Raw genomic sequence first — 25,398 nt, 5'->3', positions numbered from 1 at the left:
GCATCCAGAGGTGACTGACTAAAGTAGTTTCTGATTTCTCCTGTTGAATATGAGGAAAGGTTGAGAAGATGCAATTTATAGAGTGTAGTAGACAGGAGGAAGAGGATGATATGATAGAAACCTAAAAGTTAGTGGGGTTGTTATAGGATCAATGTTGGAGAGGTTCACAGAAAATGGTTGGAGATCAGGAAAGAACCAGAGGACATCCTTGGAAGCTGTGTATGGAGGGTGGGAGCAGGGGAGTGAGAAGCAGGTTATTTGCATGCAGAGTTGTAAATGATGCCTTGCCTGAGAGTCTGCAGAGAATTTGAGTATGTTTAAGGCACAGTATGATGAGCTGTGTGTGTGTGTATGACAAAAGAACCTCCTAGATGAGTCTTTAGTTCCATGGGGGGGGGGGGGGTCTTGGGATAATGATGATGATGATAATAATGAAATTCAATTTTAACCTGCTAAAAACCAAATAGTGATCACTTCCACTTTCAAATTCTGTGCATAACCTTGTGTCCTGATCCAGTGGGAAAACATTGCTATCAACAACAAAAGAACAAAGTCAATGAGACCTTCCTCATTTCTTTCATCTTCTCTCCATGTGAATTTGTGCACAATTTTATGATTGAAAATGGTGTTAATAATTACTAGTCTATGTTCTGAAGAGAAATCTAGCAAGCACTGACCATTGCTATTAGTTTTGCTCTTTCTCCAAATTTTCCCAGATTTCTATACGTCTGGTAATCATTTCTTATTCTGCTGTTTAGATCTACAACAAGGATCAACTATTCCTTCTTCATTGTGTCAGTGTCATCTCTATTGCCTCAAAAAATTCCTCCACTTCTTCCTTAGTTGAATCCTCTTTGGAACCATAGGCAAAAATAAGTCTCAATGTCTAGTTCCCCGTTCTGATATTTGTCCTCACCACTCTACTTGATATTGCCTGCCATTCAAAAAGAATATCTTCATTATAAGAAAGATTTCGGTAATTGGACTACATGTTTATTACGATAAATAAACAATAAAAATAAATGTTTATCATAATAAACATGTGGTCCAATTACCGGAATCTTTCCTATGAACTGATAAACCACAGAAACCTTCACATACAAAAAGAATATCTTCATATTTAGTGTTGAATACTATAGTCACTCCTTATTTTCCTTGATTGTTTCCTAAATCTCACATGTTTTTATCTTCTTTGGTAAGACTTAAATCAGATCTAAAAGTAAATGCTGAACAAATGTATTTTGTTTCTCTGATGTGTTACTAATAATATTAAATGTGCCTACTGTAGCCTTTATTTATAAAAACAAAGTAAGCATCTATCAAGTATCTCTCAGCTATGCAAGTTAAACTCTGTGGCACATTACACTTTCAGCTCAGAAAAGTCATAGATGATTGAATTTCAATGCTCTATAACAAGAAAGAGAGAGAAATAATTTTCACATTTTTTTATTTTTTTTTAATTTTTTAACCTACAGCTACTGGGTGTTAGATTCCAGATAACAGGTGTGTGTGTGTGCGCACGTGCATATACATATTGTATCTGCTTTATTCTGGTTAAAATCACAATACTAGAAATTTAAATATCATTAATATCTTACCTGAATAGGCATAGAAATTGGTCTTCCTAGTGTTCCATAGCCAGTTCCACAGCCTAGAGATAATGGTCCGCTTGCACCAGCGCTCCACGAGGTATCTGCATGGGGCAATGTACACTGATATTGAATGTAAGTTGCAAGTAGACTATTTCTACCATGTTGGTCATTCTGAACATCCAAAAGATTCTAAATGAAAAATAAATAAATAAACAAAACAAAAAAATGGAATATCAGGATTTTCGTATTCTATGAACTCAACATACATATAATCTCAGCTATCGCTAGAATACGTTTTGCAAAAAGTGCACAATTTAAACATCCAAATTATTAATAAAAGGCTTATAGCCTAACCATTTTTCTTAAAAAAATCCGCTATATAATGTTAAATCACGAAAGACTTTTATAATCTTAATGTGGTGTTTCTGAGACACAGGCACAGAGCATTTTTAGACTACAGTTATTTTAAAAGAGGAAAGATTAGCAAAACGAGTGTTCTCTGCCAGGTTGGCAGGAAAAAGACCCAGAAGAAGACCAAGATATAGGTGGATGGATACAGAAAAAAATGCCTTAGAAGACAGAAATATAAGATCTGATAATGTTGGAGTCTTGACAGGTAACAGCCTGATTTGGAGGAAAATTGTAGATAGAAAGTTAGTAATGATGTAAGTTTTCATGTGGTACTATCATATCCTGTACATCCCTTGAGGGTACATGTCAGGAATTTGATGATGCTAGTTATTTTAAATGCTGAAATTTTTGTTAGAAGAAATCTGCTATCTCATTGCTAACACAGTTAACATCATTTCATGATCATACGAGGTGTGGCTATTAAATAATGAGACTGGTTGCAAAAGTGTGGTTTATCATTACAATTTTACAACTTAATTGTTATTCCCCCTTCAACATACTCCCCTCCTCTATCTATACACCGTTGCATATGAATTTTCCATTGTTCGAAGCAGTGCTGTAATCAGGTGTTATGTTATCTACTTCAGTAGCACTGCTGTTTTCTCCTTTACCTCATCCAATGAGTGAAAATGGGCGCCCTTCAATACGAATTTCAACTTTGGAAAAAGGTAAACGTCGCATGAAGCTAAGTCCGGCGAGTAAGGTAGATGGTGCAACACTGGGATCTTCTTATCAGCCAGATATTGCTTTACAGACAGTGCACTGTGGGCTGGAACGTTGTCCTGATGGAGAATCTAAGCATTGTTTTTCCACAGATCGGATCTCTTCTTCCTCACTCATTCTCTCAGTTTGTCCTCAAGGTAATAATGTTGGTTAACTGTCTGACCCTCTGGTACCCATTCGACCATTACCATGCTATCAATAAAAAAAAAAAATTTAAAAAAAAAAAAATATATATATATATATATATATATATATAATTCTGGAAAAAAAAAAAAAAAAAAAAAAAAAAATATATATATATATATATATATTTTTTTTTTTTTTTTTTTTCCAGAATTCATTTTTACTCAGAATATTATGAAAAAGCTTTAATGACTGATTTTATATATTTTATATTATCTTTTTATATATATGTAAAACAATAAAAAAAAAAAATTATCAGCATTGCTACACAGTGCACTGTCTGTAAAGCAGTATCTGGCTCATAAGAAGACCCCAGTGTTGGACCATTCACCGTACACTCCAGCCGGACTTAGCTCCATGTGACTTTTACCTTTTTCCAAAGTTGAAATCCGCATTGAAGGGCACCCATTTTCAGTTAGTGGATGAGGTAAAGGAGAAAACGGCAGCGTTATTGAAGCAGATAACACCTGATGACTCGCAGCACTGCTTCCAACAATGGAAAATTCGTATGTTGATAGAGGAGGGGAGTATGTTGAAGGGAATAACAACTAAATTGTACAATTGTAATAATAAACCACATTTTTTTAACCAATCTCGTTATTTAATAGCCACACCTCATATGTTTGAAAGCAGAACTATAGTACTGCAATGAGATTCATGGGAGATTACAAGGATGTCTATACAACTTTTTTTTTATACACTTGCAGGAAAGGAATAAAGCAGAAATGGAACATCTCAAAGAGAGAGTGCTGGGGAGCACACATGGATTGAAGATACACTGAAGACTCTTTGTAAGGATCAATAAGGCACAACTAATATTTTGAACAAGAGATACTCTCTCCATTCATATTTACTCTCCAGCCAAAAGACTGCAGGTTCAAATCCCGCTGTGGGCATGGATGTTTGTGATTGTCTGTGAAAATACCAGTGGTGGCGGTGGGCAGTAGATGGCATTAGTGTAGATGATAATGGTAGTTGTGGTTCACTGTAGTTGGTGAATTGAGTGCCAGAGATAGAGAGTTGTAGAGTAGGTGCCCTCCCTCGATGAGTCCTTTAGATTCCCTGGAGATGTCACATAATAATAATAATTTGTCTCTTTCAAAGTTAAATTCTTAATGGCTGTTTTGCAATTTCTCCAACTCTAGTGTAAGCAGAGAAGGAAACTGGAGTTTTTGTCTCATTCCACTTTTGATATGTTACTTTGTTTCCCACCTGCCTTGGCATACTTCTTGGAAAACCATGGGCTTGGATATAGGGTAGGAATAGTGAATGGAGTGGGGAAATGAAGAACTTCATTCATCATCATCATGTTTGACATTAACCCAGGTCTTTCAATCCTGGTCTTCTCAAGGAGATTATTCCACTTATCACAGTCCAATGCAGCAACCCATCAGTTCTGGATTCCCAGATTCCTGGCATCATGGCTAACACCAACCCAACCCAACTCAGTCACTGAAAACCATTCTTTCTTCTGTGTTTTTCTGGCCATACAAGTAAAACCTTCTTGATTATGTTATTGTCTTCCATCTGAAAAACAAGTCCTATCAATCTCATTATTATCAATTTTATGTGTTACATATCTTTTGGTGAGGTTGCACTAACAAATGCCAAAATCGATTTCCTCTCATTCCTAATACTTCTGGTATTAGTTATATAGAAACTGTAGCATCTCTTTAGTCCTCCAATCACCTTTTACTTCCTTAATTGAATATTGAAAATATTGAATTCCCTATTCAATATTTTGGCTTGAGAGACTAGATTCTCCACTTATTGGTCATTTTCACACACACTTGCCTCATGGGTGCATTCACCTGCATCCAGACTAATTGCTTAAGTTTTTCTGAATTTGCACTTCAGCATGCTCAAGGAACAAAACTTTCTCTAGACACCTAATCTAATACCAAAACCATTTGGATGTAGTCCATCAGCTTTATACAAATCCTTCTTCCCATCAAACACAAGCCATGGGTCCACAAACTCTACACCAATTCTTCTGCACAACCTGTGCAGAAGGAATGGCGTAGAGTTTGTATCGATTAATTTGCTATTAACGCCTTCCTCCTCAATTTATCACTGTCATAGCATGGCAGGAGACTTACAATTTTTACCTTCTCGGTCTTCATTATAGCTTCATTCAGTAACTACTTCCCATACTTCCTCATAGAATACCTCTCACCTCTCAGATCATTAGTGACAACCAATACAGTTAGTTCTTTCGTCTTACTTTTTTGCATCCGGATGGCATAACTAATATTAATTTTTGCACCAGGGAAACTGGTTTTGTTATACTTTTGTTAAGAACTCCTCTGATCATCGAGTCCCCATACATAATTTTATTATTACCATGTTTTTCTGTTTATTGATTGGATCTCAATTTTTACAAAGGATCATCTTCTTCTTTCTCTTCTCAGCCCTGCAAATCTCTTGCCACTTCTGCAACTTTTTGATTTCGTGCTTTGTCCTGTGAAACATAACATTAATGAGCATTATTTCCTTATTTATGTCTATTTTGTTCTCCTGTATTTCCACTACCACATGTTTAATATTAATTCTGACATTATTGTTTTTTGTAGGCATAGGTTTCTGTGGTTTAGCAGTTCATAAGAAAGATTCCGGTAATTGGACTACGTGTTTATTAAGATAAATAACAATAAATAACAAACCTGACAAGTTTCGTAAGTCATTTGACTTGCATTTTCAGAGGTCAAAGGTAACTAAAAGTTTAAACACAAGAAATGAGAAATTACTCAAAACTGTTCATTCTATGCAGTTGTGGATGTCTAACTGTTCATTAAATTAAATTAAATATGTTTGTTATGTTTGTTTAGTAATTTGGCCATTTTATCTGTAACCTCCAAGCATCTCACAAAAGCAAGATTTCACGAAAAAAACGTGCTTCCATACATCAAGAAAGTTACAGAAATGGCCAAATTACTAAACAAACATAACATCAAAGTTGCTTTTCTACTGCTGGAAAAAATTTCAAGATTTCTACATCCCCCCAAAACCTCTACATCATCCTTTTAAAAAACCAGGTGTTTATAAAATTCATTGTTCCTGTGGCATCTGCTACGTAGGCCAGACAGTAAAATCAGGGGAAATTTGTATGAATGAACACCAAAAAGACGTGCAAAAAAGAAGAGAACACAAATCAGGCCTAGCATACCATACAACGTCCACCGGCAATAATGTACTCTGGCAAAAAAACAAACATATCTTACATTGAAAAAAATTGTTACATAAGGAAATTTAAAGAAGCTGCAAACATGCTTAGAATTCCAACGCAATGCAACAAAAACCAGGGCCTAATTCTACACCAAGTTTGGTCAGCATTGATAAAAAATATACCCAAGTCAGACCTTGGACAATGTGAACATGAACACCAGAATGTGACAGCATCCAGCATTGTTCAAACTTAGCACTGCACTGAATCTGCATTCAGATATTTAATATAATAAACAGTTAGACAGCCACAACCGCATAGAATGAACTATTTTGAGCAATTTCTCATTTCTTGTGTTTAAACTTTTAGTTATCTTTGACCCATGAAGAAGTAAGTCAAACGACTTACGAAACTTGTCAGGTTTGTTTTTTTTATTGTTATTTATCTTAATAAACATGTGGTCCAATTACCAGAATCTTTCTTATCATTGTTTTTTATTTTATTGTTGATACCATCTGCTCTACTAATATTTGCTTCATTCTTACCACCTCACTGGCACTCGCTGTTGAAACACTTGATATAAACTTGTTCATCTGTTTCACTCTCCTTCCATAAATCCTTTAATTTCCTTGATTAAGGCATCTCATACACACTGCACTATACAAAATCATGGAAATTCAAATCATCCAACAATGATGTCTTTGCCATCATTGTTCTACCATGCACTGGCCCCATACCGACAATATTGTACTTAAAAAAATACACTGACTTACAAATTAAATAACTTGATCAATTGCATACCCCTATGAAACAAAAACTAGAACGAGTTAACCTAATATTATTATTAACTAACACATGAAAATAATGACTTATTTTCATGTTTGGCAGCAGTAATAACAACACAACACAACACAATGTCCCCTCTTGTGGCAAATATTAATTAACAGACCTGTGTAAAGGTCTTGAAGGCCCTGTCCTGTCAGGTGTCTTTTCCCCTCCAGGAGATCAACTACTATATGTCTCCACCATGTCCTATTCTGCACCCTCTCTGCTGCATTCCTCATATGAGAGATAGGAAAAGTCTTCTATATTTTTCACCCACTGGTCTTTGTCTTCCTCTCCTTCTCTTTCCCTCAAACAGTTCCTTTGGGAAGTATTCTTTGTAGGCAGTTATGTCTAAGAATATATCAGAAATAGCTGACTTTTCTCTTTTTAATGTCTTTTATCAGGTTTCTGTTTTCGCCTACCATCTCTAGTACCTCTTTGTTTGTCTTTTTGTCTTTCCATGATCATAATTCTTCGCAACATCCACATTTCAAAGGCCTCTGGTTTTTTCAAACTCAGATAGGAAAGCATCCATTTCTCTACTCTGTATAATAATTCTAGTAGTAAGACTTATACGTTGGTTAGACATAACTGGTAATTAATTTACGGAATTAACAACGCATATGAAGTATTTTAATTAAAGATAACTTTAATGAATCACTTCTATATTTCGGCAATGTCACACTGCCATCTTCGGGAACATAAAGATATGGTATGTGCACTAAGGAACTTAACAAAGCAAATGAGGAAGAAAGTAAGAAACTACTTTTGTTCCTAAAGTCCTAATGGTGACCTCTTACGGGCTAATTTGGTAGTCTTGGCAGTTGGGCTGAAGTTCTCATAATGAAAGTCTCCCAAATTTGGGGCAGTTTCATGCACCCAAATTTGTTGAGGTTAGGAACGTTTTTTAGAGCTGCTGAAGATTCTTTGAATAATCTTTCATATTTAAACTTGCTGCGATGGATTATTTTTGTTTTCTTCCAACGAATTTTATGATGGGTATCTAAGGCATGGTCTGCCAACCCAGAGCGGCTGTACTGGTGAAAACGGATGTAGTCCTGATGTTAGACTACATCCGTTTTCACCAGTACAGCCGCTCTGGGTTGGCAGACCATGCCTTAGATACCCATCATAAAATTCGTTGGAAGAAAACAAAAATAATCCATCGCAGCAAGTTTAAATATGAAAGATTATTCAAAGAATCTTCAGCAGCTCTAAAAAACGTTCCTAACCTCAACAAATTTGGGTGCATGAAACTGCCCCAAATTTGGGAGACTTTCATTATGAGAACTTCAGCCCAACTGCCAAGACTACCAAATTAGCCCATAAGAGGTCACCATTAGGACTTTAGGAACAAAAGTAGTTTCTTACTTTCTTCCTCATTTGCTTTGTTAAGTTCCTTAGTGCACATACCATATCTTTATGTTCCTGAAGATGGCAGTGTGACATTGCCGAAATATAGAAGTGATTCATTAAAGTTATCTTTAATTAAAATACTTCATATGCGTTGTTAATTCCGTAAATTAATTACCAGTTCTGTATAATAATGTAGACCATATGTAAAATTTAGAGATTCTTTGTCTTGTTTTCAGATTTGATTCTTTAGATGTCAGTAGATTTTTTGTGTTATTGAAAGCATGTTATTGTAATTTCAATCCTCCTTCTAATTTCATCTTCTGTCCTGCCATCCTCTGTGATCAAGTGTCTGAGGTATATGTATATTTGCACCTTCTAATTTATTTCCTTTTATATTGATGCATATTTTTGGTATTTCCTTTTCTCTTGAAATTATCATGATATTTGTCTTTTATCTTATTGCATAATTTTGTTAGGAATTTCAGTCATCTTTCATCTAGAGTCCTCAACCATTCTGCCAAGATATTTTCTATTCCTGCAGCTTTATGTTGTTTTAGTTTTCTGATGGCATTTTCAACTTCACAAAGTAAAATGGATGGTCCTTCTAAATCTGTCTGTTCAGGAATATCATTTCTTTGTTGCTCATATAATTTCCTTGTGTATTCAATCTATCTTTTGATTATTTCTTTTTTATCCATTTGAATATGGTCTCTTAAGTCTCTAATGACAATTGCGTGATTTAGTGTATTTATCCTGCTTGCCATTTCTATGATCTTTTCATGCATTTCTCTACTTCTGTTGTGCTTTCTATCAAGCTTTTCTATATTTGTACATTTATTCCTGATCCATTCTTCTTTGGCTTTCCTGCATTCTTTAAATTCTATAAAAACTTCCAAAACATGATTCAGAACACAAATAAACAGGATTACTTAATCATTGCAGGTGATTTCAATGCTGGAACTGGATCAAATACATTTAAAGATTTAATAAGTAATCAAGAAGAAAACACTATAAATAACAATGGAAGAAAACTCAGGGAATCTGTGGTCTATAATCATTTGAAAATCACCAACAGCTTCTTTAAACATAAAGATATACATAGATATACATGGGAAGCCAGAGGATATAAAAGCATCATTGACTATATAATAGTGAGTGAAAAACTAAAGAAGTTGGTAAGAAGCTACAGAGTATACAGAGGATGCAATATTGACTCAGACCACTATTTATTAATCAGTACTATTAAGATCCCAAACCAGAGAAATAGAAACAATACAAGAACACAAAAACAAAAGCAGGAGCACTTTAAGATAGAACTGTTACAGCAAGATAGTATCAGAGAACAATATCAAAGAAGACTTGCAAATCATACAAAGAAAATAAATGAAGATATAGATATAGAAAATGAATGGTAAAACATTAAACAAATAGTAAAACAAGCAGCATATGAAGCCATAGGTAAAAAACTGTAAAGAAAAAGGAAAGGACTAAGAACCTGGTACCCAGAAATAGAATCTTTAATAAGAAAGAAAAAAGAAATCTATCTTAAATAGTTAAACGATAGAACCCTAGGAAATGAAATAGAATACAAAAGAATCAGAGCAATAACAAGAAGAGAAACCAGGAATATCAGAAGACAAGACTGGGAAAAATTTGTATCAAGATTAAAGCATGATATAAATGGACCTCAACTAAAGAGCTATAAAATCATTAAAAAAATGACTCAAGAAACAAAGAATAATCTACAATTAGAAGGCTCCCTCTGCAAAAGATTGGACCAATCACTACGTCCAACTTCTAAACAATAATAATCAAATTTAAATAAAACAAGTAATAAGTCAAGAAACAAATGAAGAGTCACTACAGTTAAATGATCTAAAGAAAATATAGAAAAAAATAAAAAATAGAAAAGCTACAGGAGAAGATGGAATAAATTTAGAACTATACAAATACAGCTCTAAACCATTTCAATTACGATTAATTAAATTCCTAAATAGAATATGTTAGCCCCCTTCCTCCCCCTTACATCTTCAGGGGTTAAAGGTAACTAAAAGTTTAAATAGAACAACAGAACGTGACAACATCCAGCATTGTTCAAACTTAGCATGCACAGATTCTGAATTCGGATTTTTTAATTTAATGAACAGTTAGAAGGCCATAACATCATAGAATGGACTGTGTTGAGTAATATCTCATTTCTTGTGTTTAAACTTTTAGTTACCTTTAACCCCTGAAGATGCAAGTCAAACTACATACGAAACTTGTCGGGTCTGTTTATTATTTTTATTTATCTTAATAAACATGTGGTCGCAATACCGGAATCTTTCTTTTGAACTGCTAAGCTACAGAAACCTATGCCTACAAGCACACCATATATTCCATCTACAAAGGGACAACTCCCACACCACTCCTACCATCAGCCCTAGAAACTCTAGTTTCCCAGCCCTAACTCCTTCACTTGCCAAGAGAATAGCAATCTCTACAACTGCCTATTCCATCCCTTTCCATGTTCAAATCCAGTCCATGTCTTATATACAGCTCTCTTCTATCCTCAAATAAACTCCAAGAATCCACAAAAGATATGATAGTGAGAATTAATATTCTCACTATCATATCATTTATTATTGCTGCTCTCATCTTTCCTCTCTCACTTTTCACCACCCAATTCACACTACCTTTCGTATCATTTGTACTACATCACTATCATCTCATCCACATTCAATATTGCATAGATCATTCTATGCAATATTGAATGATCTTCTCCAATATTTTCCTGCCTTGCTATCTCACTTATTGTCTGACTTCCTTTCTCCTATTTTCCTCTCTCCAGCACTCTCTTGACTTTCTGTTATTCTTTGGTTCATGCAGTCTCTCATTTGCATAACTTTCTTTTATCAGTCAGCCTTTCAAGTCTTCTAATCTTTCTCTTCAGATGAATCAACTAATTCTTCATACTTTCCAATTCCTCCCCCCTCAGCACTTCTATGGTGATAGGCTGGGTGTGAACAGTGGCCCCATTCACATATCAGACTATTTGGTGTCCTTCCACACATGTTACAGCAATTATGTGCAAGCTGATCAGAAAATCTGATGTGTTACCATCAGGTGGCTGACCTGTGGAAAGGACTGCTATATCCTTGGATCTCTACAGTGTTACTAACGTGCCCTTGAAGAGTATTGGTTGATGGGATGCATATGCATTGTATGCATGTTTGATGGCAGGGGAGTATGAAACAGAAGCTAGAACACTGCTTTAAAGACCAAACATAGTGTCGGTCATCTCAGGCATACAATAAGGAAAGTGGAAGTATTTCACTAGGTGATAAAGATCATTTATCACCTCTTTCCACTGAAAGAACTCTGCAATGTTGTCAGAGTATCCCTAATTATCAATAACATATCAGTAATATCATGAATTATATATCACAACAATTACTTATCTGTAAGCTTACATTCATACTGTAATTTCAATATAATATTAATATTAATAGTATAATATTAATGTCATTCAACTGAAATTTTCATAATAAACCAAATTTGTGTGGTCTGTACTATTAAAATCAAACAATAACCTGAAACCTTTGGCAGTCAGTCAACTTTATAATTTGTCACCTCCAGTTACAAAGAGGAAATGAGGCACAATAGTAATAAACAGTTAGCCTACATTAGTCAGACTAAGGAGGGAGGAGAGTGATTTGAACAGCTGGTGTGAACAAGTCAGCTTTGTAACTGGATGGAGACATAATGATCAACATCTGGCATAAGCTGATACTGTTCTCTTTAAACTGTAAATTAAAGAAACGTGTTATAGTATATAATTACAAGTTTACAATGTATACTACTGTTTGTGAAAAAAAAAAGTTCCATAACTTGAATTGCAGAATTATAATATTTATTTTTTGCTACATCATCACTAATTTTCAGAAAAATCTCTGGAGTTTTTGAATATCTAAGTACAAAACTTTTTTTCATTTTACATCATTCCCACACATGAGAGGCTACAAATCCACAGCAAACCAATGCCATGTGTGGGCAACCAAGAGAAAAGTAATCTTTTAATATACTTTTTTTTTTTTGAAGTGCTGGAGAATGTAGTATTTGGAGAAAACTTCATGGAAGTTTATTTCTAAAATAGATGAAATGAAAGAGGAATGAGAGTAGCAAGTTTGGTGATTTGCTAATTTAACTGGAAAAGGATGGTGATCAGTTGTTGTGGTTCATGCTTACTGGAGGTTAAGCAGAAATGGTGAATAAGATGGATACTAACTAACTGTGAGATGGTGGCTAGAGAGAGAGAGAAAGATTACCAATTAGCTGAACTACTGTCTTCTAGTATTGTAACAAAATATTTATTGCAGGCGTAAACTTCTGTGGCTAATTGGTTCAAAAGACATATTTCGGTGATTACACCACATTTTTTTATTATTCAGTTCTATAAAACACTGAAATAATAGGGAACTATTATTTCAGTGTTTTATAGAACTGAATAATAAAAAAATGTGGTGTGATCACCGAAATATGTCTTTTAAAATATTTATTGTTATCCTACCAGAGAACAGACAGTGTTTATTTTAAACTTTGTTATCAAAGCATACAGTTCACTTGCAATGACTGCCTCAGTTCTAGTTCAATCACTGAAGTTAAGCAGCATTGAGTTCAGCAAGCACTTAGAAGGATAACCATCTCAGAATAATAAATACCATCAGTGTTATTTATGATATTTTTTTTTTCTTCTGGTGGAAGATGAATTTTGAACTAACTGCCCTGCTTACTGGAGCCATGAGGTAGCTTAATTCCATGTAGTTCCATGTTTAGTCTCTAGAGCAGAATTTACAGTTTCCTGATTACGTAAATAGAACATGCAAAATAAATTAATTAATTAAATTTTAAAAAATAATATATGCCAGCCTGGTTGGCCAAGTGGTTAGCGTATCCACTCTCCAGCCACAAGGCTGCGGGTTTGAATCGCGCCGTGGGCATGGATGTTTGTGGATACTAGTGGTGGTCAGCAGTAGATGGCATTGGTGTAGTGCAGTCAGTTGGTGGATTGTGTGGTGGAGACAGAGTTGTAGAGTAGATGCCCTTCCTCGATTAGTCTTTGAACTCCCTGGAGGTGTCAAATGATAATAATAATAATAATATATATATATATACATATATACTGTATATATATAAATAAACTGCCAATAAACTGCTAAAAAGACAGAAGAAAAATGTTTCCAAGATCAAAGCAAAATGTGTACACAAACTCAACATTAAAAAAGATATATTCCAACATGAACTAAACAATAGATTTAAACATCCTATTATAGATGACAATGCTGATCCATCAGAAAGTAATGACATTATTATCCAAAACCTTTTAAAATGCTCACTTGAAATAGCTGGAATCACAGAACAGAAACAAGACAAAATTTCTGAAGAAACAAAGAGAAATGAAATAATCATTTAACATACAGAATAATATTGAATACAGTGAATTGTGTAAAACGATCAGAAAACATATCACAGAAGAAACAAGAAAATGAATTGTAAATTCATGCAACAAACAATTGAAAACAACTATAGCCTCAAAAAAGCCAAACAGCAATAAACAGATGGTTGCAGTCAAACTTAATGATGGGACCACAAACAGAGATATGCTATAGTAATATGCTATAGTAAAAAAGAATTGAAGAATTTTATTCAGTATTATATCAGGATGATGAATTGCATGAAGAAGAAGACAACATAAAAAATAGCTGAAGTACCACAGATTCTACCAGAAGAAGTTATGTGGAGCATCCAAAGCTTGCAAAATGGAGTTATAGCTGAACTTCTAAAAGCAGGTGGAGAAATGATCTACAAACTCTTAGCAAAACTATTTACTTTATGCCTGAAGAAAAATGATGTACCAAGAACATGGAAGAAGGCTACTGTAATTCTGAAACATAAAAAAGGTGGGGTAGAAAACTTGCCAAACTACCAGTGGTTTACAAAGTGTTTACAAAAGACTTAGCTCATAGGCTTTGTACAACTCTAGCACAACCAAAAGAACAGGCAGGCTTTCAAAGTGGCTTTAGTACACTGAACCATAATCAAGTTGCAAAGCAGATTATTGAATGGTGTAATGAATATCAGTTACCATTATGTCTTGGTTTTAATGATTATGAGAAAGCCTTTGATTCAGTAAAAACTTGTGCAATACTTAAAGCATTACGAAACAACAAGTGGTAGAGCCATACATCAGGGCCATCAAATCAGCATACACCAATGCCATAGAAGCAGCAGCAGCAGCAGCAATTCATTTCAATGGAAATATCTCTACTGTGGAAATACAGAGAGGTATAAGACAGGGTGACACAATATCTTCAAAAATTATTCACAGCATGCCTAGAAGAAATATTCAAGCTTCTTGATTGGGAAGGGAAAGGTCTGAAGACAAATGGAAGATATTTAATCCATTTATGCTTTGCAGATGACACAGTCATCTTTATTTCAACTGCACATGAATTACAGACTTGTTTCCATGAACTCCAAATTGCTAGCAAAACAGCTGGCCTAAAGTTAAACCTAAAGAAGACCTAAGTTATGAAATTATGTTCAATAGCTATTTCCAACCAGAAATAACAAAAATCAATAATGAGGAAATTAAACAAGTAGATCATTACATATACTTAGGGCAACAGACATCAATGGAACAAAATACCATGGACGAAATTAAAAGATGCAACGATGCTTGGGTGGAAAGCATTTGGAAAATTACATTCAATATTCAAATGCCAACTACCATTATGCCTGAAAAGAAACGAAACGTTTTTAACCAATGTATTCTTCTTATATTGACATATGGCTGTGAAACATAAACACTAGAGGCAAAGGAAATTCAAAAATTAAGAACAACACAATTTAGTATGGAAAGAAGTGTGCTTGGTATCACAAGACTGGATCACAAAAGGAATATGCAGATAAGAAACCAAACGAAAGGCTCTGACATTATAGGAAGAGTGAAATATCTGAAGTGGCAATGGACTGGGCATATTGCTCAAAGACAAGATCAACGATGGACAAAAGAAGTACTGGATTTGACGAGAGGAAAAACGAACCACGATGCCAACCTAAATCATGGTGGATTGATGATATCATCAGATTTGCAGGAGTGACTTGGGAAAGGAGAGCCATGAATAAACAGTTTAGGAGTAATCTTGGAAAGGCCTTCGTCTAGCAGTGGATAGACAATGGCTGATGATAATGATGACACACACACACACACACACACACACACACACACACACACACACACACACACACACACACACACACACACACTACCAATAATTGTCTGGACACCCCTGTTATTTGAAGTTATGGAACATTCCAGGTTTGCTAATAACATACCAGTAAATAGCAGGAAGCAGTATTTCGTCATAGAATTTGAAAACAGGTGGTATGGCAACATGATGTGAACTCAATGACTTTGAGAGAAGTATCATCATGGGCTGTCAAACTGGTGACATGTCCATTATGCCATTGCTGCTCAACTGGAGCATCCAAAATCACCGGTTGGCGATATGATCAACAAATGGAGACGTATCATTAATGCAGGAAAATACCCAAGGCAGCCACCAAAAATGAGTGACAGTGATAGGAGGGCTTTAAAATGGGTGGCATGCAAAAACCAGCTACAACTGGCAAAGACCCATCCATGATGAGTTCCAGAGCACCAGTAACATTGTAGTGAGGACTAATACTGTATGAAAAGCTCTCCATTTAGTCGGTTTCCATAGAAGAGCAGCAGCACACAAGCCAAACATCACAAAAACGAACAAGGTGGCTCGTCTGGTGGTGCAAAGAGCATGTGAATTGGACAATTGACTAGTGAAAAACAGTACTCTGGAGCGATGAATCGAGATTCACCTGTTTCCAGTCTGGTAGCAGGGTGTGAGTGTGGGGGCAGCCTTGTTACCACAGTGTGTCGTACCCATGAGTAATGCTGTAGAGTGGGACTACTGGTTGGTGTCCATGGTTACATGAAGGCAGCTCAGTACCTTGACATTCTGGATAATCAGGTGCTGCCTAAACTGTGGGATTTTTACGGAATGGACCTATGTTATTATTGAGACTACAATGCCTCATACATCTGTCATGGAATGGTATGAAGAGATAGGTGTTAAATGACTATCCTGGAATGGGCAGAAACCTGACCTCAACCCCATTGAACACCTGTGGTGGGACAAATTGGAGTGGTAACTGAGGTCCTTGATCTGTCACTGAACTCAGTGCTGCTTAAATGGACTAATGGAGAAAAATTCCAATTGTCTGCTGCACATTGATGGAAAGCCCTCCCTCAAAGGGTGCAGGAGGTGATCAAAGCCAAAGGTGCACATACCTGATATTAGGGTTCGCCCACTGGTATCAATTGTTAATTGCTAAAGTGTCCAGACAATGACTGATAGATACACTCAAAGGATAAAACATTAGAGATACCTACCTAATAGTGTGTCATCCTCCTTTAGCACCAGTAACAGCCTGTACTCTCTGAGGCATTGACTCCACCAGATGATGGAAGGTTGCTGGGGGTAATTCCAGCCATGCCTATTGCAGCCTTGTCCGCAACTGCACCTTAGACGTCGGTCCCAGATACATGGATCTGATGCTCAGTTTATGGCATTGCTGAGAAATTCAATAAGATTTAAATCCGGGGACCTTGGAGCCTCTGGATGGTCCCAAATGAGTATTCCCCAAGCCATACTTGTGTGGTTGCAGCACAGCAGGGGTGGTGCATTGCCCTACTGAAACAGACCACTGGCTGCAGGATGTGTGTAGGTGATCAGCCAGCACGTTCAGTAGCTTGCAGCATTTATGGACTTCTCCAGACACACTAAGGAACCCAATGTGTCAAACCATCACAGAACCACCATCTCCTTGAACACAGCCTATCTGGCATGATGGGGCCATGGCCTCATGCTCGAAGCCACACCTGCACCCCCCCCCCCCCATCAGCTCTGTACAACTAAAAATGGGATTCATCAGACCACACGACTCTGGTCCATTCTGCAGAGGTCCAGTTTTGATGGTCCTGAAACCAGGCAAGGTGCAATGCCTGATGACAAGCTGTCAACAGTGGTACACAATTAGAGTGTTGGCTCCTGTAGCCCATGGTATGCAGGGAATAATGTATTGTTCACTCGCTGATGCTACTTTGACCTCCAACACTGAAAGTGGATGTGATTTGTGCTGCGATGTCTGTACAAGCCTGGACAATCTACATCAACCCTAGTCATCAATGGCATGTGGTTGGCCACCACTTGCTCACTGGTACGTCAATTGATAGTATACTGATGATAGACTCCTGATATGGTTGCTCTCAAGAACCCCAGGGTTTTTAGCCACTTGAGTAATAGAATGACCATCTGTCTTGTGCTGATGATATGCCCACGATCAAAGTCGCTAGGATCACCATATTTACCCATGTTCATCATTTGCGATACACTGCTGGGAAGCCCGATGTCTGCCTAATTACTGTGTTCAGTTTGGATATGTTTTACTCTGCATGGGGATGCCAGAGTCAACTTCCTATCAACCCTATGTATAATGTTTTGTCCATAAGTGTGTATGTATTCTTAGCCCACTCATGGTACTACAGGTATACAACCTATTCTGGTTGGATAGGAGTGCGATTAAAAAAATACATATGGGATCAATTTGTCCACATGGTAATACCCTATGGAGGGCTACACTTATCTCCAAGTCAAGAGCAATACATTAGTCTACTTTCTGGGGAAGTGTACAATTGTTAATTCCTTCAATCAAATAACTAAATTTGTTTTTGGTTGCTGTGCTAATTGTAAGCATTTATTTATTTAATATTAAAGTTTTAAAAGCACTGTTTTATCCTTTTTTTCACATTTCTGGTTTCCTTTTCACTTATATGTTTGTTATTATATAATTTTTTTATTTCTTGTGATTTTTCTGGCTTACTTTCTTGTTCAGTTACTGGTCATTTTAAAGTGAAACAAGCCAATGCATTTGTACATTATATAAATCAATTCCAAGAGCCTCTCTGTATCTCAGTTGATGCCATTTATTACTATTATTTTTTTAGTAGTATACTACTTTCCCTCACAGTTTCACACTTTAACACTTATAATATGTCATGAATCATTTTCATGAAAAAAAGCACATAATTTTTACTCTGTCATTATACACAAACTCAGAAACATTCAGTATCATAAAAACTCTTAGGTCTATGCATATAACTAAACTGGCATATTTCTAAATTCTGACTGAACTAAAATATTGTCAGATGGATAGGGCAGTCATGCTATATGACACGGTGGCAACTCCAAAAACAACTGAAAATCATATAGATTGAAATCAATATAAAGAAATGTTTTGGTAAAATAAATACTTCTTTCTGGACTTGACAAGTTTTAACATTCACTATTAATGATTAAATTACTGAATTCTGAATATTCCATCACTGAGTAAGAAATACGCTAATTACTGCTGTCTGCTGTGGTTTTAAGTTACCGTGTTGCAATTAATTGGTTACCTCTCAGTACAACTGAGCACTCTCTCTAAAGATAAACAGAAAAATATTTCTAAAAAATAAAACTATTTAATTAACCATTACAAACTATGTTAAAAAATGCAAATTTGAATCATCTTGGGTATGCTGAAAAACAGTGTTATGTTTTATGCAAATAAGTGTCATATGCATTATGCAATTAAATGTTATGATCTATATTCATAATTAATGCAATCATAAAGTTTATTTTTAAATTCTTTCTACAAATCATTTATAATGCAACAATATAAACTATACTTACAGAAACGCTATGAACTATCATAGCCATAGTCTCAAATGCAGTTTGGCCAATATTCATGACTTGACCTGCTATTACAGGTGGACGAACAAGGAGGAAGATAAGCTTATCCAGAAGAAGTGGAAGAAATTTGATGAGTGGTTCTGGATGTGCATTAGTAATCTCTAAAATACTAGTTTTCAGTTCATGTTCAACACTAGATTCTCCAAGTCGTGGAGGAATAGCACCTTCCTCTATCATAGTACAGAAATGAAGAAAACGATCCAAATGGTGATCCTATTATTAAATTATATATATATATATAACTACACATTATATGAAATATACAAAATCTAAACTGCAGAAGAATAATCAAACACACAAATACCCTTCTAGTCATTGCAGTACAGTAACAGTCATTTTTCAATAACTATAACATTTAATGTTTTCATAAATTATAGGTCACAGCATGTACAAATGCACCGCATTCATTTGAATAATTGTAATAAAACAAATCAAAGTGAGGAATGGACATTAGGTCAGAAGCCAGTCAGTTCTCTGTATTCCTTAAAGGACATGTGGAGGTCTCCTCTCAATTATCTGGCTTTGACCCTTAATCAGCCTATATATCTTCTTCTTTTCAGCCATTTTCTGTCCGCTGCTGGACGAAGTCCTCCTCCAGTTCTTTCCACCTTTCTCTGTTCTCAGCAATGGTTGACCAATTTTCCCCAGCAAAATTTGACAATTCATCACTCCACCTTCTTTTAGGATATCCTCGGCCTCGTTTCCCTTCGTTTGGAATCCAGTATGGTGGTCCATCGCTCATCTGAATAGAAGAGCAATGGACCACCTTCTCTTCTGGATAGATGTCAAGCCCTTTTCCATTTTAGTCACTTATGGTGAAGAACGATGTCAGTGATTATGAGTTTGGCTTCTTATCCAGGTGTTTTGCTTCTTATCTTTTAATGTGATATCTAGCATCAACCTCTCCATTTTTCTTTGAGTTGTTGTTAGTTTATTTGCCAGTGCTTTTGTTAGAGACCAAGTTTCACACCCATATGTGATGACTGGAAGTATACACTGGTTAAATGTCTTCCTTTTTAAACAGAGTGGGACATCATTGTTTTGAAAAATCCTTTTCAGTTTTCTGAATGAACTCTAGGCAAGTTGAACTCTCTTATTTATTTCCTTTTGAAATTCACAGTTCAGATCAATGAGATGACTGAAGTATGTATATAAAGAGACTCTTTCCAAAAAATTGTTTTCTATTATTATGTTTTTTGGTGATACAAAATGATTAAACATGATTTTAGTTTTTTTTTTTCTCTGCTTCTTTTTAGATCGACTTTTCTGCTTTCATGATATAGGTCTTCTATCATTATATTAAGATCTTCTGGAGTATTTGCAAAAATTATGATATCATCTGCATATCACAGGTGTGTTAAGTTTCTGTTATTAATTTTTATACCCAGGTTTGTCCAGTTTACATTATTTCTTGAAGGACTGCAGTAAAGATTTTGGGTGATAGAGTCTCATTGTCTGATCTTCTCCCACTTAAGTGGGGTCATTGTTGATGATGAGTCTCCTCCACATCGTCCTGTCTTGGGCTGTCACCACATCCAAGTTCTTCATCCTCAAGTCCTCTTCTACCAGCTCCCTCCATCTCTTCTTTGGCAGCCCACGCTTCCTCCTTCCTTGCAATCTGCATGACCTTTCTTCCCACATATTCGTTCTTCCTCCTCATCACATGACCAAACCATCTCAACCTCGCCTCCTGTATCTTCGCTCCTAAGTTCGTAACTTTCACTGTTCCCCTCACATAGTCATTTCTCAGACGATCCTTTCTGGTCACACCGCACATCCACCTAAGCATTCTCATCTCTGCTACTTCCATCCTGCTGATGTTATTTTTCCTCAGGGCCACAGTTTCTATAGCATACGTCATAGCTGGCCTCACTACTGTCCTATAGATTTTGCTTTTCAGATTGATCGGCACCCTCTTATCGCATAACACTCCAGCCATCTCTCTCCAGTTCCTCCAACCTGCTTGTATCCTGCATCCCACTTCCTTCTCAGATCCTCCATCTTCTTCCACTGTTGAACCTAAGTATCTAAAGTCCCTCACCTTCCTGATTACATTTCCTTCCAGCTCCAGGTCTGTCTCCTGGCCACCGCCCACTGTGCAACACATATACTCTGTCTTACTTCTGCTTAGTCTCATACCTCTCTCTCTTCCAGTACTTTTCCTCCATCTTTCCAGTTTAGTTCCCGCTTCTTCTTTTGAATCTGCACATAGCAAGATGTCATCTGCATACAACATTGTCCAAGGCGCATCTTCTCTCACCTCGTCCGTCACCACTGCCATCACAATGTTAAACAGAAATGGACTTAATGTTGATGCAAGCAAACTGTTACTTGAATACTTTCTGACTGTCCCAGACAGGTCCAAACACTTGTCTTCACATTTCTGTACATCTGCTGCACCAACCTGACATATTTCTCTGGAACCTTCTTCTCCCTCAGACACCTCCAGACTTCTTGCCTTGGCACTCTATTGTATGCTTTCTCCAGATCAATAAATGCCAGATGTAGCTCCCGTTATTTTTCTCGAAACTTTTCCATCATCTGTCGTAACCCAAAGATAGCATCTGTTGTTGATCTACCAGGCATGAAGCCAATTGTTCCTTTGCAATCTCCACCTCCTTCCTCAATCTTCCATCAAGAAACCTTTCAAGGATTTTCATTGTGATTTTCATGGGACATCAACTTTATTCCTCTGTAATTTTTACGGTCTTGTGCATCCCCTTTACCCTTGTAGATGGGGACAAGAGTACTTTCCCCTCCATTCCTCGGGTATATTTTCCTGTTGGCAAACTTTCATGAACAGGTCCCACAGCAGGGGTCACCCCCCCCGTGCCTTCCATGCCTCCACTGGAATCTGTCGGGGCCCACCGATTTTCCATTCCTCATCCTCTTCATGGCCTCCGTCACTCCCACTCTACTGATGTTCTGCACCATCCCCCTCAGAAACTTGCCCATCTTCTCTGTGAGTCCTTGCATTTTCCTCATTCAAAAGTCCTTCAAAGTATATTCTCCATCTGTTTCTTATGTCCACATCCCTCCATAATACTCTTCCTTCAGCATCTTTGATCTGCATCACACGTAAGATGTCCTTTGCTGCTTTATTTCTACATTTCGCTAGTTGGTAAATTTTTCTCTGTCCTTCCTTTGTTTCTAATTGATCATACAGATCTTGATATGCTATGGCCTTTGCCTGTACCACAACGCTTTGGCTTCTTGCTTTCTCTCTCTGTCCTCTTCCACTCTTGACTCATCTGTCTGCTTTGCCTTCCTCTTAGCTGTCACTGCCACTTGTACATTATTATTCCACCACCAACCCTCCTTCTGCTCTCTAATTTTTCCAGATGTCTCACCAAGCACCTCATTTGCACAGCTCAGGATTACTTTTGAATTATGTTTCCACCAATCTTGTACACTTTCCAGTTCATCCGAAATCCTCTCTAACACCCTCTCCCTAAAACGATTCCTCACACTCTCTTCTTTTAAGCGAAACCACTTAATTGTCTTCATCCCATGGCTTCCAGAGGTTCTTATCTTCGATCTTATTTTAAAGTCTGCGCACAGCAGTCGATGTTGCTGTGCCACTTGATCTGTTGGCATTACTTTACAATTTGTCACAACCTTAAGATGTTTTCTTCTAGTCAAAATGTAGTCAATTTGTGAACTCTTGTTACCACTCCTAAATGTTATCAAATGTTCTTCCCTCATGTAAAAAAATGAGTTCACAATTGCCAGATCAAATGCTACTGCAAAGTCCACAACCCCTCTCTCCTTCCTAGTTCATCATTCCCACTTTGTGGCCACCATGCACCCTTTCACAGTCTCTATTCTGTCTCCCTATATGTCCGTTCAAGTCTCCTCTGACAATCACCATCTCGTTTTCTTCCAGTTCCCTCATTTCTTCATCTAACATGTTCCAGAACTCATCTTTCTCCTCTGCTGTACAGCCAACTTGCGGGGCATATACACATAATACGACCACCCGCTCTTCTCCAAGACCCAATTTCATTCGCATGATCCTGTCGTTCCTTCTACCCACTTCCAGTACTTCACCCTTCATTCTGCCACACACCACAATTCCTACACCATTTCTTCCCTCGTTATTCACTCCAGAGTAGAACAATTTATATCTATCTCCCAGTTCCTTTGCCTTTCTCCCCTTCCATCTTGTCTCCTGCACACATAAAATGTCCAACTTCCTCTTCCTCATCATGTCTGCCACCTCTTTTCCCCTTCCAGTCATGCTTCCAACATTCAGTGTTCCCACTCGCAACATCATCTCCACCTGCTGGGCTCACTTCTTTAACCGCACCCGCCTTTGATGCGGTAGTCCTCGTCCACTTCTCGCAGCTGTAGAGCTATGTGGCTGCGCATCGCTTAAGGGGTACACCCTAGCCCTTATATCATTTTGTCTGATACCTTTTTCAATTGATATTTTATTGCTACTTGTGTGAAGTTTGTTGCTATTGCAGTCTGGTATATTTCCTGGAAGAGGTCCATATATATATATATATATATATATATATATATTCTCCAGGAACTTCCTGATTCTGGAGTGCTTTGATTATTGCATTAGTTTTTATGGAATCAAACTCTTTTTCATAATCAATAAAGGCTAAACAGAGAGGCAATTGGCTTTCTTCTGCTTTATCTATTATTCGTTTTACTGCATGAATATAAGTTTTAAAGCCTTTACGGAATCTGCTTGTTCTACTGGTAGATTTGAGTCTAGAAGAGGGGTTAACCTGTTTGTTATTACTTATTATTACTGTTATTATTTATTTTTACTTTTATTAAACGTAACTTCCACCCATGCAAGGATAAAGCTAGAATACATTAATACAGTGGTTAACTCAAGCTTTTTTTTTTTTCTATTTCAATTTATTTTTATAATTTGTTGTATTTTTTAACAAGAAATGCATTTAAAAAAATACAACAAATAAGAAACCCTGCTCTAGAGACCAGACATGGAACTTTTTCAAGCCACTTCAGGTCTCCAATAAGCAGGAGTGGTTGTCTCACACAGGATGATGAACTTCATCTATGACCTAAAAACAATCACACACATCCAAATACCCACAGTGGGATTCCAACCCACAGCCTGTTGGTTAGAGAGCAAATATGTTAACCACTTGGTCAACCAGGCTAGGAAACAAGCACTGTTGTGTTAAATGTTCAAGTGATAATGAAAGTTAATCATGGAATATGAAACAGGCAATACAGGGGGTGGATATGTATTGGATGAATAATAAAATTCAGCAGGAGTTGTGGAGTAAGATGCTATCAAAGTAAATTATGAAAAGAGAGACAGTGAGTGGGAAGCTGTGCCATAAAAACTTGAAGGGAAGAACCTTACTAGTGCATGGAAGAAAGCTAGTCAAAGAATGAGGAAGCAATATCATATTGCACACCCAAGATCAGGAAGGTTAATCAGGCAGAAGTTGATGGGTGAGTAGTATCACTATGCAGGAGCTACAAACAAAATATAGTGTTATGGAAAGTATATAAGGAAAAAAGGTGACCAGAAAGCTCATAAGCAGTACAAGGGTCAGAAAAGAAAGATGACTAGCACAGTAAGAAAGACAAAATCAGATTATGAAAAGAAACCTAGCCAAGCAGGTCAAAGGAAATCCCAAAAAGTTCTTTTGCTAAGTTGCAAGCACAAGCATGGAAGGATAACTTTAACAAGTGCTAACAGTAGTGATGTGACAGAAACAGACGAGTTACTGAGTGACTATTTTGCAAGAGTATATATTATGATGAAGATGTTTAAGTCTGAGCTCTAGCAAAGTGCCAAGAGAGTGGAAGGACAGCAAAATAATTCCTTTGCATAAAGGAGGATCTAAGTCTGTGGTAGCAAATTATAGACCAATTAGTATCTCAGGAGTGGTGGCAAAAGTACTGGAAAAGTTGATAAAAGATAGAATGAATTCAGGAATAGGTGGATAATAATATGATATTCTATAAGAGTAGCATGGCCTTGTAAAGGGTCAGTCACATCTTAGTAATCTTCTAACTTCTTATAATAGAGTGTGAGTTGGATAAAAGGAATAGCTACATGATGAATATTACTGGATTTTGCAAAGCCATCTGTCCTGTTGTCCAGTACAATTGTATTGTTTCACTTACTGTTGTATATACATGATGTGTTGTGCTCTGATGATGATGATTTGAAATTCAGCAAAATATATGCAAGTTAATAAAATATCTTTTTAAAAATACAAACTTATTTAATACTGACCATTTTACAAACATCTTACATATAGCCTACCACAAA

At 36.6% G+C, this 25,398-nt stretch overlaps 1 protein-coding gene across 1 annotated transcript in view; it reads right to left on the bottom strand.

The window, feature by feature from the left end:
- The window catches only part of Zir (dedicator of cytokinesis), a 667,641-nt gene that overhangs the window by 407,331 nt on the left and 234,912 nt on the right, over window positions 1-25,398 (bottom strand). Inside the window, exons 19-20 of the mRNA XM_090407837.1 lie at window positions 19,065-19,337; window positions 1,599-1,781 (exon numbers count right to left, since the gene is read on the bottom strand). Coding sequence (XP_090263963.1) covers window positions 1,599-1,781; window positions 19,065-19,337 — 456 coding nt within the window. The remainder of the gene's footprint in view (window positions 1-1,598; window positions 1,782-19,064; window positions 19,338-25,398) is intronic.

Source organism: Typopeltis vanoorti, chromosome 18 (genome assembly GCF_054136105.1).
Source record: "Typopeltis vanoorti isolate ZY-2024b chromosome 18, IOZ_Tvanoo_1.0, whole genome shotgun sequence".
NCBI lineage: Eukaryota > Metazoa > Arthropoda > Arachnida > Uropygi > Thelyphonidae > Typopeltis > Typopeltis vanoorti.
Note: the sequence above shows the minus strand (reverse complement) of the source record. Positions and strands in the feature narration are given on the sequence as shown.